Source organism: Vanessa cardui, chromosome 12, assembly GCF_905220365.1.
Source record: "Vanessa cardui chromosome 12, ilVanCard2.1, whole genome shotgun sequence".
Classification (NCBI taxonomy): domain Eukaryota; kingdom Metazoa; phylum Arthropoda; class Insecta; order Lepidoptera; family Nymphalidae; genus Vanessa; species Vanessa cardui.
In genome coordinates, this window is record NC_061134.1 from 8,436,831 (window position 1) to 8,456,946 (window position 20,116).

Genomic DNA, 20,116 nt, shown 5'->3' on the forward strand with positions numbered 1-20,116 from the left:
CTTCAGACCGGAACACAACAATACTGAGTACTGTTGTTTGGCGGTAGAATAACTGATGAGTGGGTGGTACCTACCCAGACGGGCTTGCACAAAGCCCTACCACCAAGTAAAAAAGTAACATTAACATAGTAAATCTTGCTCGCAACTGAAGAATGTTTCTCGATTCAGGTGAAGAAGTCGTGTTACATGGAGACGCGAGACGTGGCGTGCCCGCTGCCGTGCGGCTTACGCGTGCAGCGCTGCGGCCACACGTGCGTGCGCACCTGCCACGTCGGCGACGACCCCGATCACGAAGTCGTACGTATTGCAATAAATAAATAATAAATATAATAAATAAATATGAGACAACATCACATACATTACTCTGATCCCAATGTAAGTAGCAGAAGCACTTGTGTTATGGAAATCAGAAGTAACGACGGTACCACAAACACCCAGACCCAAGACAACATAGAAAACTAATGGTAATCTACATCGACTGGGCCGGGAATCGAACCCGGGACCTCAGAGTGGCGTATCCATGAAAACCGGTGTACACACCACTCGACCACGGAGGTCGTCAAAATACCCTTTCGATATTCGGTTGATGTATACTTTTATAACTAAAACGTAAACTGTAACGTGTGTAAACGTGTGGGACTGGATGTCTCAAATTTTAGTAATAATAACTTTTTATATTGCAGTACATATGCTCGAAACCTTGTGTAAAAGCTAAGAAAGGATGCACAATGGATCTGGAGGAAGGTGATCGCGGTGACCATCAGTGCAGAAAGCAGTGTTACGAGACATGTGACGATTGTAATATAAAAGTATGTTTCTTTGTTATAGATTTCAGGTGAAATCATCCTTTAATAAATTGCATTCGCTATTGAAACTGAAAAGAAGTCGGTAGCAACTGCAATCGAGTTACGAAAAGTAACGCGTTTGCTTAAGAAAAAAATAACGCCTTTGTAATCTCTATAGATGTATGCAGAGATTAAAAAGTCATGAAATTCATATATTCACAGTATACAGGGTTATTGTTAATTCTACGTATTCCTGTTAATTGGTGATAGGGGTGATTATTTACAATAATTTTTCCGTGAACCATTTTTCAGTTATCATGGTTCTTTAGATTTTTTCAAAATTTGTCAAAAATGCAACTTCAAAATTTTTTAAAAAAAAAAAGTATCAATTAATATCTATTTTTTCTTCTGTTTTACAAAACGATTAAACACTTAATATTTATCAATATTTAAACAATAATTATCGGTCCAAATTTAAAATGCGAGACGGAAAACAAAATTCAAAATTTCAAAATATTTTTCTTAATCTCATAAATGACTTAAAAACAAAAAGTAACATTATGAAAGATTGTTTTAAAAACATAAACTGTTTTCTTAGCTCTCCAAAAATGTATAAAAACTAGGAATTTATTTTACCTTTCAGGGATCTCCTCGTGAGGATAATGATATGGATAGAATTTGGAAGTGCGTTCTGTGCTCTGTTGTAGAGTTTCTCAGATTCGCTTGTTAATACTTTATTGAGGCTATATTACAAAATATCATACTTATAATTTAGCTATTGAACTGCTTTTGTAATTACTTTTTACCAATCGATATACTACATACAGGTTTTAAAGAAGAGATCGTCATGCAAGCACAGGGAACATATTGCGTGTTCTAAGAACGTGGACGAGACGCCTTGTGGCAAGAAGTGCGCGCGAACGTTGCCTTGCGGACACTTCTGTATGAAGAAATGCTTCGAAAACTGCGGAGACTGCAAAATAAAGGTTCGCGAGCCAGCCGTGTTATAATCATTTTTAATTACCTACACTATCGCAGGACTGAGCTGCTTATAAATAAAATTTTAACAAAAAGAAAAACCGACTTCAAACAAAACACTATTTTAAAACAAATAAAAATGCACTAAAAAATAATAAAAATAATTGCATATTTTACATATTTTTTAGAGTCCTCCTAGGTAAAATGAAATGAAAAATATTAGATTACTTAAAAGTCGATTTACGATTATATAATGTAGTTATAATTATTGGTATATTTGGAGCCGGTGTCAGCTACGGTGCCCTTACCCCAACAATCAAAAGAAAGAAGCGATACGAGCCCCTTGATTGATCCAGTATATTATTGTGTAAAAGGTAATTTGTAAAAAACATATTTGTTAAAGTATTCTCGTATTGTTTTTGATAGATATACTGTAGGGTTTTATTGGTTGACACCGACTCCGAATATAACAATAATTATAACTACATTATATAATCGTAAATCGACTTTTAAGTAATCTAATATTTTTCATTTCATTTTGACTCTAAAAAATATGTAAAATATGCAATTATTTTTATTATTTTTTAGTGCATTTTTATTTGTTTTAAAATAGTGTTTTGTTTGAAGTCGGTTTTTCTTTTTGTTAAAATTTTATTTATTTTTTGATTTTAAGTGAAACTGATGTTGACTAACTAATTTTTTTTTAATATGGATAGATTAAGCATTCCGTTTATATGAGTCAGAAACTACTTCGAGGACAATTTCACAGGAAACTTGCGAATAAAGCAAAAATAGACTTTCGAAAATGCGGATTTAATACGTCATGCGGCGTAAACTACAAGGATCCCTCGAAAGAGCTGTAATCGACCTCAACAAAAAAACTTTGAAAAAAACCAACTATATTTCGTACATCATATGACATCACATCACATACAAAATTGATTAAAGATAGTAAGAAATTCTGCCCCATATCGCACCCTAACTGTGAGCCGTATAGGAGTTCCATCACTACATACTTAGTATAAAACAAAGTCGCTTTCTCTGTCCCTATATCTTTAAATCTATGCAACGGATTTTGATGCGATTTAACATAGTAAATCTTCTTGAAAGATAGTGTGATTCAAGAGGAATGTTTGTGTATATAATACATGAAAAATATAGTAAAGAAACACTGATAATTTTAGAAGTTTGCGATGTGATGTCGTAAATAAACAAATTCTGTAGTATATTTAGTATCAGTATTGCACCCGTGCGAAGCCGGGGTGTGTAGCTAGTTGATTATAATATTCGACAATGATAATTACATAAACATAACCACATTACGGAAGGTGACTCAAATATCCAAATAACCTATAAATAAAAGATTCGACAGAATATCGCTAACGTGCTCCTCAGAATTGTTCCGCTCCCTTCCGTTCCGCTACTTTGTCATAGATCCTGTGCTCAGAACCTTACCAAACTTTCACCAAATTACCCTTAAAGTATATATTTTATAATAAAAAGAGAAAATCAAAATTGGTTAACGTGATTTTCAGTTATTCACCTATTTGTCGCGCATATACATAATGCAAATTTAAGACTTATGTCGTTTTCATACGGATACCATCATCGGAAAAAAATTAAAAAAAAATGGGACCCCACGTGAAGCACTACCTTTCAAACAAAAAAAAAATTATCAAAATCGGTCCACCCAGTAAAAAGTTATGAGGTCACAAACATAAAAAAAAAAAAAAAAAAACAGACGAATTGATAACCTCCTCCTTTTTGAAGTCGGTTGAAAATTCGTTCTTCGGTAAGTCCCAAATTACTCGCAATCGACACCTGCATTAAAAAAATACATTAAATAATGAAATTCATCAAGACCGGCTCCCCTCTCCTGTCTCGCCATTCGCAGGTTTGATACCTATACTATTTGCGCTGTAGCATGGTGCGGGTGACAGTTTCAGTAACGTTTCGTTTCACTCTTGAAAGTTGCCGCGATTTACAAATTATGACTTAGTATTTCAGCTGTACCACATTCGTAATAAATTAAATCATTTATTACTGAAGTAGTTTAAATTAAACCAAACCAGAATGTTCTAGTGTACAAATATAATCCAATGGAAAGAAAAGTTAAGAAAAGTATTATGCGTTTAACGTAATACCATAGACGTATTTAGTGATGGGATGTACTGCTACAATGGATAGTCGATGTTTTTTATATAATAAAAAAATATACATATATTGGCTGTAATTCAATTATTATTGTAAAAAGTCTATAATTATATTAATGAAACAACAGATCTTATATAAAAATGATTTTATTCGTCTAAACTCATATCAGAACCAGGAACATCTGAATTGTCACTAAATTCATCATCTGTATCTGTGACGGATATTATTAACGATGAGTCCATTATATTGTAAAGAATTGAATTGAATTGAGCAAAAATGTTGTTACGAAAAAAAATCATAAACCCGATTTTAATTATTTTATATAAGTACTATATTTCTTATACTGCGAGTATCGTTAGTGATAAAAATGAATTACGCAACATCACTAGTCATATAGTACTGACAGATATCAACGTCATATAGGCAAATGTCACCCGCACCAAGCTACATCACAAATAGTATAATACGATATATATTTTCAAAAGGTGAAGAAGGTGATCCCGGAGTGCGGGCACGAGGCGGAGATGGCGTGCGGCGCGCGGGCGGCGCGCGCGCAGTGCGGGCGGCCGTGCGAGCGCCGCCTGCGCTGCGGCCACGCGTGCCGCCAGCGCTGCCGCGACGCCTGCGACGCCGCGCTCTGCGCCGAGCTCGTGCCGCGCCACTTCGACTCCCCCTGCGGCCACCGAGTGCAGCTGCCTTGCAACATTTACTCCGCGGAAAATGGTGGGTTTTTTTATTTTTGAGTGAATATTATATGATAAGACTCAAAGAGGGTGTCGTACTGAACGATATGTAATGCACTGGACGCTTCAATTACATACAGGCGCTAGACGATAATTTGTTAAGCACGTGAAAGCTATGATTTTTATAAAACATGACAAATAATTATTGATTTCTTTTCTTACACCCGTCTGTCTATTTGAATTGACCTCATGAAACCAAAGGTTGTTTTTTATGATAAGTGGCATACTTTCAGTTTCAATCGACACATGAAGTTTTCCTTCACTTCCTGAGACGAGTTAAATTGTAAACACAAGTTAATTTCCCTTTTTTGTATCCGCAATCTTTGGTTTCATATTATATCGTATTTGGTTTAGTATTTAATTCAAGTTCGTACTGTGTCTTTATACAAAGTGTCGCTGCAGCAACTATAAACTTCGTAGGTTTCCCGAGTCACGAGACGCTATTGAAGCATTGCAGAGCGGTGTGCGGTGCTGAACTAGTGTGCGAACACATCTGCGCCGGCAACTGCGCAAGCTGTCTCCATGGACGTCTACACCAGCCCTGCAAGCAGCTTTGTAAACAGATGAACATCTGTGGACACGAGTTAGTGGACCGGAGTCGATAGTCGATTCTGGATATTTACCTTTTACATCATTGGCAAAATTTCCAAAAACAATTAATCCGAAAAGTTAAGTGCATATCATAATATGTTTTATTGACGACTAATATGGAACATCGTTATTGCAGATGCGAGGAGCCATGCAATGAGGTGTGCCCGCCCTGCAACAAAGTTTGCGAGATGAAATGCGTGCATGCGCGTTGTCCGCTACCCTGTGGCTCGCCCTGCGTTTCATGCAAAGTGAGTAACAATCGTCTTTTTAAAAATTTTTCAACCGAAAATCTTTTTCATTTATCATTAATTAGTAGGTAAGTATAACCTATTCGACTTTCAATGTTGCGAAGTTTAATGAATTGTCGGATTTCTTAAAAAACGACCATCGACGTCGAATATTGTCTGAGGGAAATGTTCCCTTTTCGCATTCCTTGCAGCAAAAACTCCGTTAATCATATACAATTCGTATCGTAGGAGCAGTGCACACGTGCGTGCGAGCACGGGCGCTGCTCGCAGCTCTGCGGTGAGCAGTGCTCGCGCGCGGGCTGCTCGCGCCCGTGCCCGCTGCAGCTCGCGTGCGGACACGCGTGCCGCGGCCTCTGCGGCGAGAGGTGTCCCGACATCTGCAAGATTTGCCGTCCGGACGACTTCCCCAGTGACTTCTTGGGAGACGAATTTGACGACGAAGCTTTGTAAGGATTTTTTTTTTATCAACAAATGCGCCTCGATTCTACTTCCTCCTTCGATGTCACTCGAAGGAGGAAGTATTAAATTATAGTGTCCATTATACATTTGGCTAGTGCGTTCGGCTATTTGGGACGTTCGATATTTCGAATATCTCCCCTGTATCTAAAGAAAATTGTGATTTTACACAAACTCCCTTGCATCTTAAGAAAAATGTGTTTGGCCGACTTTAGGTGAATTACCAACAGTCACAGTGTCTACTTATTCATCATTTTGAGCTGGTAGTTTGATAAGGATGGGGATGTATCTCCTACTTTAGTTACAGTTGCTTCACAAAATGCTTACAGTAATATTATGTATCTTTGTTATTGTGAATATTCACAATAATGTTGACCGACAAACAAAAAGAGAAGCAACTTCGCAGTTCAACAGCCAAAGCCTTGACAAATATAAAAGATCCTCGAGAGCTTTACACTCGTTTTACAACGATAGACAAAACCTGGGTGCACCACTTCGACCCTTAGACCAATCAACAGTCTATGATTTGGAAAAGACCTCCCTCACCGACCCCTAAGAAGTTCAAGGTTTCAAGCTAAAAAAAAGCCGAGGCACACTTCGTGCGAAGGTGTTATTTCACGAAGACAACGCACCATCTCACAAAGCTCGAGTTGCACTGGTAGCCATAGGGGAAGCGGGCTTCGCATTGCTTGATCACCCTCCATATTGTCCAGCCCTAATCCCCTTCGACTTCTATCTCTTTCCTCGCCTCCAGGAACACCTCAGAGGCCAGAAATATGCCGATGATAGTGAACTACCATGGCTATTGTACAAGCCCTTTCAAGGTGCACGTTGTATTTTTGTACCTATATGGAATACAAGCTTTAGAGAATAGATATATGAAACGCATAAAGTTATTAGGAGATTATGTAAAAAAGAAAATTACATATAGTACGACACAACTTCGATGTAGTGCGGCAAAATTCGTAAAACCGATTACTACCGATTTATACAACCAATTGAAATATCTCCCTATCGCCCCATTCGACGCTATTCTTCGCTATAGATTCTGGCGTCAGAGAAATCAAATCGTCGTGTCAAATTGACGATTAGGTCATATGATATTACAAGATATTACGTTTGTGTAAAGATCATATTCACATAAGAAATAAATATTGATATTCTGGGATAGCGTACTTAATTTGTATGTGTTAAAAATTACTTTTTAATCGTTTAATCAAATCAAGATAATATTTATTCAGTTAGCTGAGTAAATCATTTTTGAATCGTCATGTTAATTTAAATTTAAGTTACTACTACTACTTCGGAATGTAGATTCTGCTGAGAAGAACCTCAGTAGTTACTCTTTTCAACCATCTTCAAAAAGGAGGAGATTATCAATTCGTCTGTATTTTTTTTTCTACTATCTTTATTACAAAGTATTTTAATTTTATGCATTTTTACTAATATTAGCTATATTAGCGATCTTTCTTTAATTTCCATAACTCTATATTGTGCTCGTTACTTTTGAAATACAAAACCATAATTTTATGTTATATTGTTATTTACAGATTTGTAGTTTTAGAAGATTGCGGTCACATAATGGAATTTGAGTATATGGAACATCTAATGAATTTAGAAAGCGAGCCTATAACTCTTCACGCTTGCTCGCTTTGCCGTAAGCCTATCATAAACACACCCCGTTACAAAGATTTAGTTAATAAAAGAATGAAAACTGATATAAATCCTATCAAAGAGCGTGTTTATGGCAATGTACAAAAGAATCTTGATACCAAGAATAGGTTACTTCAAGAGATTTTAAAGTTTCAAACGGCCCACAAAAATTTATTATCAGGTAATTAGTAAAAAATTTAGTGGTTTTATATGGCTAGCTTTATAACAACTAAATTGGTAATTCTACTCCGCAGCAATATTTAAATCTTGTTTGTAAATATTTAAGTTTTCTTTTTTAATCCTTCAATCTTAATACAATATAATGCTTTTTTGCAGACATCCTATATTCAGATTTGAAAAATGCCTTCATAGAGTTGAAGCATTTCGTCCTAAAATATAAAAAGAATAATTCACTATTACAATTAAATATGCATTTTTTATATTTAAATATTTTGGAAATGATGGCAAACATCTGTAAAAAATTCAAAACAGCTAAATTGACAGAGTTGCAAGACGACCTTGTTAAAAATATTTCATTAATATCAGGTTTCATGAGAGGAAACGTAAGAAAGATTAGCCAACAACAACAAATGGATATCCGTAATGAAATAAAACGCCTGGATTCAATTATACAGCTTTCAAAACTCTTAAGCAGCCAAAATTACAAGATATCTTGTGTATCTGATCCAAAAGTAAACGAAGCAATGGAAGCTGCAAAAGAAATGGTTCTCGGAATTGGTATTTACAAAGAAGATAATGCTATTAATGCACTCAAATTATTTGAAGATGTTATAAAAGCGTCTGGTATAGTGACAAAGACTGAACGTGATATGATTGTTCGAGCTATAGGAGCTAAAGCTGGGCAATGGTACAAGTGTCGAAATGGTCATTTCTATAGCATAAACCAATGTGGAGGTGCTATGGTTGTAGGCAAATGTATAGAATGTAAAGCACCTATTGGAGGAACTAATCATAGATTGCTTGAAGATAACAAGCACGCGCCTGAAATTGATAATTCGAAATTTCCAGCGTGGTCTGAAGAGGCTAACAATATGGCAAACTTTGATTTTGATGATTTATGGTAGCTTAATATAAAATTTGAATTACAGCCGCGGAATATAAAGTAGTTGTAAAACATGCTAAAGGTAAATATTATGATTCTACCGTTTGAACTGCTCCCAAATATCGCAGAACGTAATATAAGGCGATATTAAAGCAATCGCAAATATAACTTAATTAAGAAAGTTAAATTCAAATTTTATTATTATTATGATCCTAAGCGAAATCTGCTATTTTATTGGTAGTTAGTGTTACTTGAACAAGTTTTCACTGTATTAATTCGCCAAAAAAACGGGTGCATTTTTACTTCTCCATTTGCGAGATCAGTATATTTCACTTTGCTTTATAAATTGCCTTTTTTTATTTAAATAAAAATTATTGACGAATAAAACTTTTTAGATATATCATCCCGTAGAACTTTATTGTAACATATTTCGATTGTTTTAAATTATCCTCATTTTATTATAATTTATATAATATTATTATTTTGTCAGTCTATTCCATTGTCCTTACTCCTATTCAATTCCACTTACAACTATATCTTTCTTTTTCTTGCATATTCGTATAAAATGCGTTCTCGTCACTTGACTCCATTATTTCTCGTCTAAGCTGAATATCGATTCTACTGTTCTTGTGTAAGCTTGTAACCGTTCACTGTTAATCATATAATCAAGGTCTAATGGTACTTTTTATTCAGCTAAGTTCTTGAAATCTTACACAATTTCATCCATTCTGATGCCTTGCCGAAATTGTTCTTCAAACCTCTCTACAATTCATTAGTTAATTTAAATATCGAAGTAATATTTAGGTGTAAATTATATAATTAAACCATTCATAAAATGATTGTTTTTTTTTTATTTCCTACTATGGTGTTCGAACAAATAATCGTCATTTTATTTTAAACTGTTTCACTGAATAAATTAAATTGGATACATCTATCGATGAGTAATATTTCAACATCTTATACAATATTTTACTTGACGATGGACTAAGTTTTTTTTTTAACCACGAAACAATTACGAATTTTGAACCTCCCAAGGTTGGTGGCTGATTGTTGATATAAAGAATGGTTTATTTTTCTTACTGTGCCATTGTCTATGGCCAGTGATAACCACTTGCCACCGGGTGGTCCATTCGCTCGTCCGCATACCGATATCGTAAAAAAAAGTGGAAGAACAACAGATCACTAGGATATACGTAACATTTACTGGAGCCCTGAGAGATATTTACATCAACACTCTAAACACTATCGTTCGAGTATGAAATTAAAAGATTCTTATAATGATAAAGATAAAAGAATCTTTTCGTTTCTTAATTTATAATTTCGCTTTTTAAGCAGCTTCTTCAATGCCGTAATGACTTGGCTAACTTAAATATAAATCTGAATTACCAGTATTTCATGTTGCAAATATAAAAAAATCATAAGTTAAAATATTACAAAATTTCTTATTAAGCATCTTGCCGACTTCTTCCAGGGTCCGAATATTTTTGGTGTGACTAAAACTATGGTTGACTGCCAGTATCAGTATCAATATTTGTTGTGCAGAACCTCATGTTTATTGAAAAACATTTAATTTATATTAATATTATATGAATATGAATGCATGTATATGATTATTAGTTAATATATGAATTATAGAATAATATTTTAAGATAACAAAAAAATATTATTTATATGGAAAATAATTATTTTTGTGCTAATTTGAAGAACTATAATAGGATAGACCACATGTATATTAAAAAACCAAAACACTCAAATTTTGCAAAAAATGTGGTTTCAAATTGTCAATTTCAATTTTAGCGCGAAAACGGATCTCAATTTCGTATGACGTCACTCCTGTCTGTCACTGACCCATTGATCATACTTGTCCTCACTGGCTTTCATACTTATGCATTTTTTCTCGACTTTTGAGATACTTTTTTGTAAAAATTTAAAACGGACTACTCGATAATACGAAAAACGCGGTATTGACGTATGTTTTGTGTCCAATGTGTTCATCTATTTCAATAAAGTTTTCAAATGGTTTTTGAGTGGACCTTCAGACAGAAAACTAAGAAAAAGTGTTTTCAAGCTGAAAAGAGATATCTGGAGTCTGCTTTGATAAACCCAACTTCCATTTTTATTCGAAATACACCATTAATTTTCATTTAAATATTCACTTTTTTACAACTATAACATCAAATAAGTAGTTATAACAGGAGTGACGTCACTGAACGCTAGTGGTTTGAAATACGTAAAACGTAAACAATTTCGTAATAATTGTTAAAAAACAGCATTATGTCAGATATAAACCCTTTTTTTATATTTTAATAGCAAAATTTTCTTAAATATTATATTTGCATGTTCCCTAAATGTTTAAATATATTGTAATTTTTTATTTTTACTGGAAGGCCATTCCAAAAGTTTATGGCCTGTATAGTAAACAAGCATTTTTATTTATTGTATGTGTATTTTTATTTTGCCTTTTTTTTGGTGTGTAATAAAGAACAATAAGAGTAAAGACGTTGACACAGACCTATTATTATTTTATCTGTAGACCCCAATGGTTATATACACTGTGCGTCAAACTGTAAAATGTCGTCTGTCATTTATGAAACTAACAGTTTACGAATTTAAGTAATATTCTTTAGTAACCTATTCAAGTTTATAATAATTTTAATAAAAAAAAAAAGTTAAAGTTACAATGGAAGTTGAAGAAAATGAAAACATAAATAATGGCCCTGTTGAAAATGCATGGGCTATGAAAATTCCTAAATTTACACCTGACGATAATCCACATGGTCTTATTGAAGAAAGTAAATTTGCCACATTATTTCCAAAATATCGAGAGCAATATTTAAAGGAGTGTTGGCCGCTGGTTCAAAAAGTTTTGAAAGATCATCATATTATAGCTGATTTAGACCTCATAGAAGGTAGCTTAACAGTAAAAACAACAAGAAAAACGTGGGATCCTTATATCATAATAAAAGCGAGAGACTTTATGAAATTGCTTTCGCGGAGTGTTCCTTTTGAACAAGCAGTAAGAGTATTAGAAGACGAAATAGGGTGCGATATTATAAAAATTAATTCATATGTAAACAAAAAAGAAACTTTTTTAAAACGCAGGCAAAGATTGATTGGCCCAAATGGCGTGACACTTAAATCCATCGAATTACTTACAGAATGCTATGTACTCGTTCAAGGTAACACTGTTTCTGCCGTTGGACCATACAAAGGTTTGGTACAAGTTAGACGAATAATTGAAGATACTATGAAAAATATACATCCTATGTATAATATAAAAAGTCTTATGATTAAACGAGAATTGCTGAAAGACCCAAGACTAAAGAATGAGAGCTGGGATCGCTTTTTACCCAAATTTAAAAGTAAAAATGTTCCAAGGAAACAACCTAAAAATAAAGTTAAAAAGAAGCCATATACACCATTCCCACCACCTCAACCTGAAAGCAAAATTGATAAAGAACTTGCAACTGGTGAATATTTCCTTAAAGACGAACAGAAAAGAGCTAAACATCGTTATGAGAAAGAAGAGAAACAGATGCAAGCTAAGAAGACCAAAGAAGAAGAGAGGAAAAAAGGTTTTATACCTCCTGCAGAAAGCATTACTAAACAAAATAGTGGGGAAGAATCCACAGTTGATATAAACAAATTCAAAGCAAAAATGAAAAAAGTATCAAAACAGAACAAAACACTGAACAAAAAAGTTTAATATTAATATCTAATTGTTAGTTTATGTTGTATATTTATTTATAGCCTACTCAAAACCACTAAAGTCAAACTTTGTCATTGAATTAGAACTAGCGTGCACTGGTAACTTTTTGTCACAGTGACTGTTTTGTCCCTCTTATCGAATCTATGGAAGAATGAAATATGTATGGAATGAATGAAATATGTATGGAAGTGCGCGCACATTATGACGTGACATTTGTGTCTGCATCTGTACATATTCACGGACTTGACAAGAGTCATGAAACAGTCACTGTGACAAAAAGTTACCAGTGTGCGCTAGTTCTTAATCTATATAAAATCATATTAGTGAAAGTAATTCTGTTTGTCTGTCTGTCACTCTAAATTTTGCTTTATCTAAGATAATCTTGTAAGGATAAAATTAGCATATGTTATAATTATACATATAATTAAACTAAATAATAATATACACTGCTTGCATTGAACACAACATAATATATCTTTACCTTTCGCATGTTAAATGACATTAGCCCACCTTGTATTACCTGTTATACCGGGAGCCGGTATGGTCAACAGACAGCCCAATTTTGAGACAGACTTTTAGTGTAACTAGATTTTCTCCATATTTAGTACGAATCAAGTCAATTCAAGTTATGAATCTTATTGTAAATTGAATAATCTTTATTCACTTTCAACCATTTCTATATAAATACTCAATCATAGCTAACATATAAACTTTCAACAAAGGGTACTGTAATATTTAGTTAAGTTTCGCTTATAATTTTAATTACAACAACATTTGGAAGTAATTAAAGTATTTTATTTACAGCTTATCACATTAGGTTTAAAATACAACTCAAAATTCAAGTGCCACAATACATATTTTTTACACATCACATGATCTTAATATAGTCACAAAGAACTCCCACTTAATGTGTCCTCAAAAGTGGGTACAATATTTCAACCAAATTTTAATTGACTTATGCCGATACGGACAAAAAGTTTTGTTTATTAGAAACTTAAGCTTATAAACTATGTATTACAAAAGTATCGCAGCACTATATTATAAATATCTTGAGTAAGAGTTAAACAAAAATAACTCAAAAATTTTGGTCAAAAATTACATACATTTAAAAACATAGTTTTTGGAAAAAATATTGCAACGGAACTTTTAGATATTTTCTAAGATTTAGATAGATTAAAGCATCAAAACAAATCAACAGAACAATACAGTTCTAAGAAATATTTCAAGATGTAAGTTGTTAAAAGTAGCAAAAAATGGTTCATTTTGGTACCTGTAAATTAATTAATTGTTAATTGTTACTAATACAGTTAACAATTAAATAATTGTTAGTTGTGATTTTCCACAATTACAATTGATTAATTGTTAACTGTAGTAGTAACAATTAACAATTAATTAATTGTTAATCTTTAATTTTAATTGCAATTAAAATTTGCCCAACACTGCTGAGAGGCTACAAAAGTATGGATACGACTTTTCGTAAAACATAATATTTTCAAGGTATGGTTCTTATGAGTATAGTGTTTGTTTTTTACTAACGTAAATTTAAAACATTTTTGTCTATTCTGGTCACATTCCGGTAACGTAACAGTCAGTTTTTTAAAAAACTTTGGGTAAGAGGTCGCTGTGTGCGGAGGAGTATGAATGCATTCAGGACACTAACATTTAACAGTCGTCTAAAAAACTTTTTGTACCACACCCGGTTACGACGCCTTTCTAGATACCCTACATGGCAATCATTTGATCATTTCGATCAACACCACCCATGCACACATTGTAATCGGGTACTATTGAGGGCTTTAGTACGTCGCCACACTTCACCGTTGCTAACCCATGGTACGTCGAGATAAGAGAAATGAGGTTCTTATCTCGCCATACCACCAGATCCACATCGCCTGAAGTGCAGCCACGAACTTGACCTACAGCCAAAGCTCCCTCGGTCAGATTAGCCAGTTCAGTGGGAACAAACTGACGGTTCAAGCTGAGAGTACCAACACAGTCAAACCCCCGTACCTTTAACTCTCGCGCAAGCGCAGGAGAGTTATAAAAGTTATCCATCCAAACCGTGTGGCCCTTGTGCTCAAGACCATTGAGAAGTTTAAGCACAAGTGCCGGCACAACCCCAGACAAAGGACCATCTCGTGGAGATTCGTCATGCCCTACGTGCACTTCAAACCGCCACAAGTAGCCAGTCTGGGACTCACAAACCTCGTAGATTTTGATTCCGACTGTGGCTGCTTTATTTCGGATGAATTGATTAATATCTAACCAACCCTTCCACTGTGTCAGACTTTCATCTTATGCAATATTTTGTGATAAAATATATAACTGTTGGATCCGCTGGTTAAGATGGTCTGTAATAGGACGCACCTTAAAAAGCTTTGCCTCCGATCGCGTCATTGTTTGTAGGTTGCAGTCATCATTATTACGGAAGTGGAGACATTTAGAAAGCAGGAAGTAACGGTCAAAGCTCATCGTTGCCGAAAACCCAGGAGAAGATAGTAAATCCTGGGCTGTATTCCAGTATGAGTCTACACGTGATTTCACAATAATCCCAGTCGCTAGGAGTATTGCGAAATACACGTACAGCTCATCTGGATTCGTATCCCGCCATCGCGTGATTCGACTGGTTGGCAAAAGTAGTCCCTGATGAATCATGGCCGTTACCTCTTGCTGAGCATATCTATTTGTCTCCACTGAAATGTGCTCCATTATTTGGCGATCCCATATAGCAGTAAATGCCTCCCATGGGGTCGTCAATGGAACTGTGGGACCACAATTAATCTCGGAGAAAGGTTCCTTTCTCAATTCAGGAGGAATTTGAGATTCTGGAAACCCTCTCCACCTAAAATCAAATTTATTGTGAGGTTCGGCGGTGGCTTCGAGGTCGGCGCTGGGTTCGGGCTCGGCGTTGGGTTCGAGCTCGGGCTGGGTGCTAGGTTGGGGCTGCAGGCCGGAGGAAAGTTGAGGTGGCCACTCAAAGTCTATGGCCGCGTTTATCGGTGGCACCTCAGTCTCTTCCTCACACATAAAAAGTCTTTCAGCCCTCCTAGGCATCTGCACTGGGTGAACTAAATCTTCATCTTCATCATCGCTGTCAGCATCCTCTTCACTGCCTGTGTAAATAATAATATACTGTAGTCTGTTTTACCTATGTAAACAGATGATGCCCATAATTTTTAAATATTTACTTACCATAATTATTCAGGATTTGGGCAATGTCCTCGTCCCTCAAAGGATGAGCCCTGACGGCTGATGATGAAGATGAAGCCCTGACTGGTGAAATCCTTAGAAAATAAGAAAATCAGTACCGGTATCGCAATAACTAAAAATATAATTTTGCTCATTTTTAAACTTACAAGCACCGCCTCGAAGCCGGAACCTCCTCGCCATTTCCAGTAGAGTCATCATTTCTGTAACAACATAATGAGCAGTGTTATTGTAAATATTTTTTTCCGATAAAATAAAACTTTAGTAACAAATAAAATAAATTAAAACTTACGCGGGTCTCTTTGCAGCGGTAATTCGGGGAGTTGACTGCCCGCTCCCACCACATTCAACATACCTGCAATTTATTTGCAATTTATTTTCTTGAATAAAAAAAAAACAATAGCTCAATACAAAAACCAATAACGAAAAAAGTGCGAAAATAAAAAATAATTAAAATTTTAATGCATACAAAAATATTCCTGATCCATACTTAGGTAGCATCCCAGAAACACACATGGCTGTCATACGTATGCTGTTGACGTAACCGGCTACCGGTATGATACTACGTACTCCCATATTTCATTACATATTTTCATGTTTTTGAAAGAAATATAATCCTACCGATAAAATATATCAAAACTAATTAGTTTTACGTTATAGATCTAACATCAACTTGTCTTTTTATCCATTTCTGGTTGAAATATGACGACAATAAAATCGTCATCACACGTCCGACATTGAACACGCTGATAGTTACAGACCAATTTTTAGTGAAAATTAACAGAACTATTATATTATTAGTATATATACCCCCAAAAACCTCTGCCGACGGCCATGGGTGTCAGTACACCCATCATGACAGTTCGTCTGCATAGCAGTGAATGTTCCCATTTATTTATAGCTGATGACGACTTTAGTTTTTCAAAAGTTTCTGCTTCTATGGAAAATGAGTCCAATGAGAACTTTGCTTCCCCCGGAACCGTTCTTAAAAGCAGAGCTCTCATTAGATATCGCTCGTCGCCCGTCGCTCGCGCAGTGTGCAGAGGCCATTACGCGGGAATATGAAAAGTTGGTTTTGTTTTTACTTTTGTCATTTGTGAAATAAAAAAAAATGTTGAGAAGATTTTATTAATTTTTGCTTATGCTAGTTGGGGGCCCCGTATAATTGATACGGCAGATACGGCGATAGCTACGCCCCTGGACAATACTACAAAAATATTGTCAAATGTTATATTGTTATATGGATCATGTTAACAATAAATTTTAAGGTCAATAAAAAAAAGGGTATTCATTGATTGTTAATTGACTAAAAACAATGTGATTAGTAGAAATAATTAAGATCTTATTAAATGAAGTATAATCACTAAAGTAAAAAGGTTATTTTTCTTACACTTAAAGTAACTCATTATAAAAAAAATAAAAATAGATTTTACTAGCTTTGTTATATATAAAGTTGTAGGTCAATACACATAGTAACTTGTAATATAATAACTTGTGAAATAAAAAAAAATTACACCATTTATTATTTCCTTAATTTTATTAACTTTAATTTAGGTACATTATTATTTTTTGTTATATATTTTTTTCCATTCATAAATGGCTGTAATATTAATGGTATGTTAATTTTTCCTCTTGGATCTTGGTGAGTTTCAAGTAGAGAAATGAGCATCCTGGGAATAGCACAAGCTGTTCCATTTAGAGTATGTACATATTTCAGAATGTCAACATCAACATATTTTATGTTAAGTCTTCTTGATTGATAATCAGTACAATTGCTGCAACTTGATATTTCACCATAATTATTTCGTCCTGGCATCCACGCTTCAATATCATATTTCCTTAAATATAATGCATAATATAATAAACAATAACTATGTTAGGATTACACAAAATGAATGGAGTAGGGCATTAGTGATTTTTTTTTATGAAATAGATTGGCGGACGAGCATATGGGCCATCTGATGGTAACTGGTCACCATCACCCATAGACTATGATGCTGTAAGAAATATTATCTATTCCTGACATTGTCAATGCGCCACCCACCTAGGGAACTAAGATGCTATGTCCCTTGTGCCTGTAGTTTCACTGGCTCACTCACCCTTCAAATTGGAACACATTAATACTGTGTACTGTTGTTTAGCAGTAGAATATCTGAGGTGAGCTTGCACAAAGCCCTACCACCAAGAAAATATTTAAATTGAATTGATAACAATAAACATCTATTATTATAATATTTACCTATAAGCTGGAGCACCAAGATCATGAGGTGGCATGTCTAAAACTTTCATGTGACAACCCAAAGGTGAGAAAAGATCTTCCTGAGTTTTTCTTAAGTATTCCAACATTTCATCTGAGTTTTCAGGTTCAGTAACAGCAAACATTTCAACTTTAGTGAATTGATGAACTCTGAAGGAAATAAAAATATTTCAATGGGTCAAAATTCTAACAAAAATAAGTATATTATACCTTTACAGTTGTATGCTAGATCCATTTATATAATATATAACTAATGTTTTTATTTATGAGATTTACTTATAACAAAAACACTTATTAAATTTAAGTTAATATTATTTTACATGATTTAAAGTGTTATCAGATATAACTTAACACAAACCTATATGTTCCTCTTTCATCAACTAAATTTGAAGTTTCAGCTCTATAGCATCTACTCACAGCTGCTAATTTCAAAGGTAAATCTGCCTTAGAAAGTACTGACTCTGTTATCAGACCAGCCAGTGACATCTCTGCAGTGCCTGATAAATATAAGTCTGGGCCATGATGCACTGGGTCTAATGAATATATCTAAAAGTTTTCCTGAATATAAGAGTAAATCTTAATCTTCTAAAGTAAATATATTTCAAACATTAATTATATTACTATACAATCAGTGCCTCAAAAGTACTTTCTCATAGTCTTAATACATGTTATAAATTTTAGAGATACATAATATCCAATCAATCAACATATAATATTAAATACCTGGGTACGATCATTATTTATAGTCATTCCACAGCTTCTTAAAACATTGCTAGACAGTATATCTGGAACAGACACTAGTTGAAAATTCTTTTTTAATAAAGAAGAGATTGTGTATTTGATTAATGCTTCTTCCAATTCCGCCAATTCACCTATATAATAGTAACTTTTGTTACCACAGGTGTAACCCAATTTATCTGTTCGCATTAGATTTAAGTGCTGTGTTATTTCACTAAACTCGAGAGGTTTATGTGTACCAAAATCGATTTTCTTATTAATTTCACGCACCACCTGTGGTTCTTCTTTATACTCTTCAACCATTGGATGAGTTTTGTTAGGCAATTTTGAGAGTTCTTCATATAAGTTCTCCTTAATAGATAAATATTTGCGATCACTGACTGGCGTAACTTTGTACAAATTGTATAATTCTTGTACTCTGTTTATATCACCAATACCTTTTCTACTTTTTATGTTCTTTTCTATAGGTACTATATTCTTTGTGTCCAAGTAATAGTCAATATCGATGTCAGGCAAAGATATTGTAGAAAAATATCGCAGCCGATTTGGTTTTTTTAATAACCTCATTCTATTAAGGTAATTCATCATGTTAGGCTTAACTAACTAACTAACTTTTTTCATTGACTTTTGTAATTTTTATGTAATATTTTATATTACATTCTTCAATCGTCGTTAATAATTGTTCTTATTTCTGTCAGATCTGAAACGTCACTTTTAAGAATGTCTGCTGTCGCTTGTCGGTTTCGTTCATAGATAAGTTAAGTCAGTTAAGCCGATTACACAATGAAAAAAATAAGGAATAATGGATAGCACAGCAACCAAAACACAATAGGCGATAGGCTACAATATTCAACCAATCACAGCGGTTGAATACCTGCGACTAGTTACGTGCTACTGTTAGTTTTACGACAATTCGTTGAAAAAATGCTCTGCGATTGGCTGGCTATAAAAAATAAGAAACAAATTCCCATCGCAACGGACTTTTTATTCTTATTTCTTATTCCTTATTTTTGACTTATGTGATTAACGGTGCTGCCATCGATGGATTCCGCTATTCCTTACTTCTTGTTCCTTATTCCTTATCTCTTATTTTTTCATTGTGTAATGGGGTTTATACTATATAATTATAGCTAGTATCGTTAAGTTGGTCGTCGCATAAAAATAAAAATAGGATAATAATTATCCTAATGATTAGAATGATTACGTATTAACGTCACCTAAACAAAGAAAAACTATATAGATTAGGAAATGTTTTGTTTTTTTTTTATTTTTTATATTTGTAAAATATGTATATAAAACATTATTAATAAAAAAAAACTTCTTATATTAGCCCATTTTATATTTCGCTGCAGTGTTCTTAATACGTTAGAGCCAAAAATAGACTTCCTTGGAGTTTAAGCATGCTTCGCACCAAAATTCATCAAAGTCTTAGTGGTTTGGCCGTGAAAGAGCAATATAAAGAATAGAGTTGCTTTTATTTCAATTAATATTAAAACATTTTGAAAAAACTTAGACGAAATGAAAATCTTTAAAT

General features: G+C 34.1%; 4 protein-coding genes across 7 annotated transcripts in view; 2 read left to right on the top strand and 2 right to left on the bottom strand.

Annotated features, from left to right (window-relative positions):
• Positions 1-9,510, top strand: part of LOC124534101 (NFX1-type zinc finger-containing protein 1-like) — a 46,593-nt gene extending 37,083 nt beyond the window's left edge. For all 4 annotated transcript variants that reach the window (XM_047109772.1, XM_047109773.1, XM_047109774.1 and 1 more), the window contains 9 exons: positions 169-297; positions 684-809; positions 1,613-1,771; positions 4,403-4,640; positions 5,081-5,243; positions 5,388-5,499; positions 5,728-5,945; positions 7,506-7,789; positions 7,945-9,510. In XM_047109772.1, coding sequence (XP_046965728.1) covers positions 169-297; positions 684-809; positions 1,613-1,771; positions 4,403-4,640; positions 5,081-5,243; positions 5,388-5,499; positions 5,728-5,945; positions 7,506-7,789; positions 7,945-8,693 — 2,178 coding nt within the window. In that variant the 3' untranslated portion in view covers positions 8,694-9,510. The remainder of the gene's footprint in view (positions 1-168; positions 298-683; positions 810-1,612; positions 1,772-4,402; positions 4,641-5,080; positions 5,244-5,387; positions 5,500-5,727; positions 5,946-7,505; positions 7,790-7,944) is intronic.
• Positions 9,511-9,598: 88 nt separating this feature from the next.
• Positions 9,599-12,400, top strand: LOC124534105 (KRR1 small subunit processome component homolog). Its single transcript, XM_047109780.1, has one exon. The coding sequence runs from the start codon at positions 11,352-11,354 to the stop codon at positions 12,375-12,377; it is 1,026 nt and encodes a 341-aa protein (XP_046965736.1). The 5' UTR covers positions 9,599-11,351; the 3' UTR covers positions 12,378-12,400.
• Positions 12,401-14,397: 1,997 nt separating this feature from the next.
• LOC124534177 lies at positions 14,398-15,940 on the bottom strand. Its single transcript, XM_047109887.1, has 4 exons — positions 15,880-15,940; positions 15,737-15,790; positions 15,573-15,653; positions 14,398-15,493 (listed from the first exon to the last, which is right to left on the bottom strand). The coding sequence occupies exons 1-4, from the start codon at positions 15,938-15,940 to the stop codon at positions 14,676-14,678; spliced, it is 1,014 nt and encodes a 337-aa protein (XP_046965843.1). The 3' UTR covers positions 14,398-14,675.
• Positions 15,941-17,105: 1,165 nt separating this feature from the next.
• On the bottom strand, positions 17,106-19,502 carry LOC124534103 (serine--tRNA ligase, mitochondrial). The gene is made up of 4 exons (XM_047109779.1): positions 18,568-19,502; positions 18,203-18,390; positions 17,827-17,994; positions 17,106-17,425 (listed from the first exon to the last, which is right to left on the bottom strand). The coding sequence occupies exons 1-4, from the start codon at positions 19,168-19,170 to the stop codon at positions 17,110-17,112; spliced, it is 1,275 nt and encodes a 424-aa protein (XP_046965735.1). The 5' UTR covers positions 19,171-19,502; the 3' UTR covers positions 17,106-17,109.
• Positions 19,503-20,116: the final 614 nt, after the last annotated feature.

Bases quoted from the DNA above. Each gene is read 5' to 3' on its own strand.
- LOC124534105 (XM_047109780.1), top strand. From the start codon at position 11,352: ATGGAAGTTGAAGAAAATGAAAACATAAATAATGGCCCTGTTGAAAAT.
- LOC124534177 (XM_047109887.1), bottom strand. From the start codon at position 15,940: ATGTTGAATGTGGTGGGAGCGGGCAGTCAACTCCCCGAATTACCGCTG. The intron at 15,791-15,879 runs GTAAGTTTTAAT...ATGTTGTTACAG, and splicing joins ACCGCTGCAAAGAGACCCGC to AAATGATGACTCTACTGGAA. The intron at 15,494-15,572 runs GTAAGTAAATAT...TTATTTACACAG, and splicing joins CCAAATCCTGAATAATTATG to GCAGTGAAGAGGATGCTGAC.
- LOC124534103 (XM_047109779.1), bottom strand. From the start codon at position 19,170: ATGATGAATTACCTTAATAGAATGAGGTTATTAAAAAAACCAAATCGG. The intron at 17,995-18,202 runs GTTTGTGTTAAG...TATTTCCTTCAG, and splicing joins GATGAAAGAGGAACATATAG to AGTTCATCAATTCACTAAAG. The intron at 17,426-17,826 runs GTAAATATTATA...ATTATATTTAAG, and splicing joins CTTGGTGCTCCAGCTTATAG to GAAATATGATATTGAAGCGT.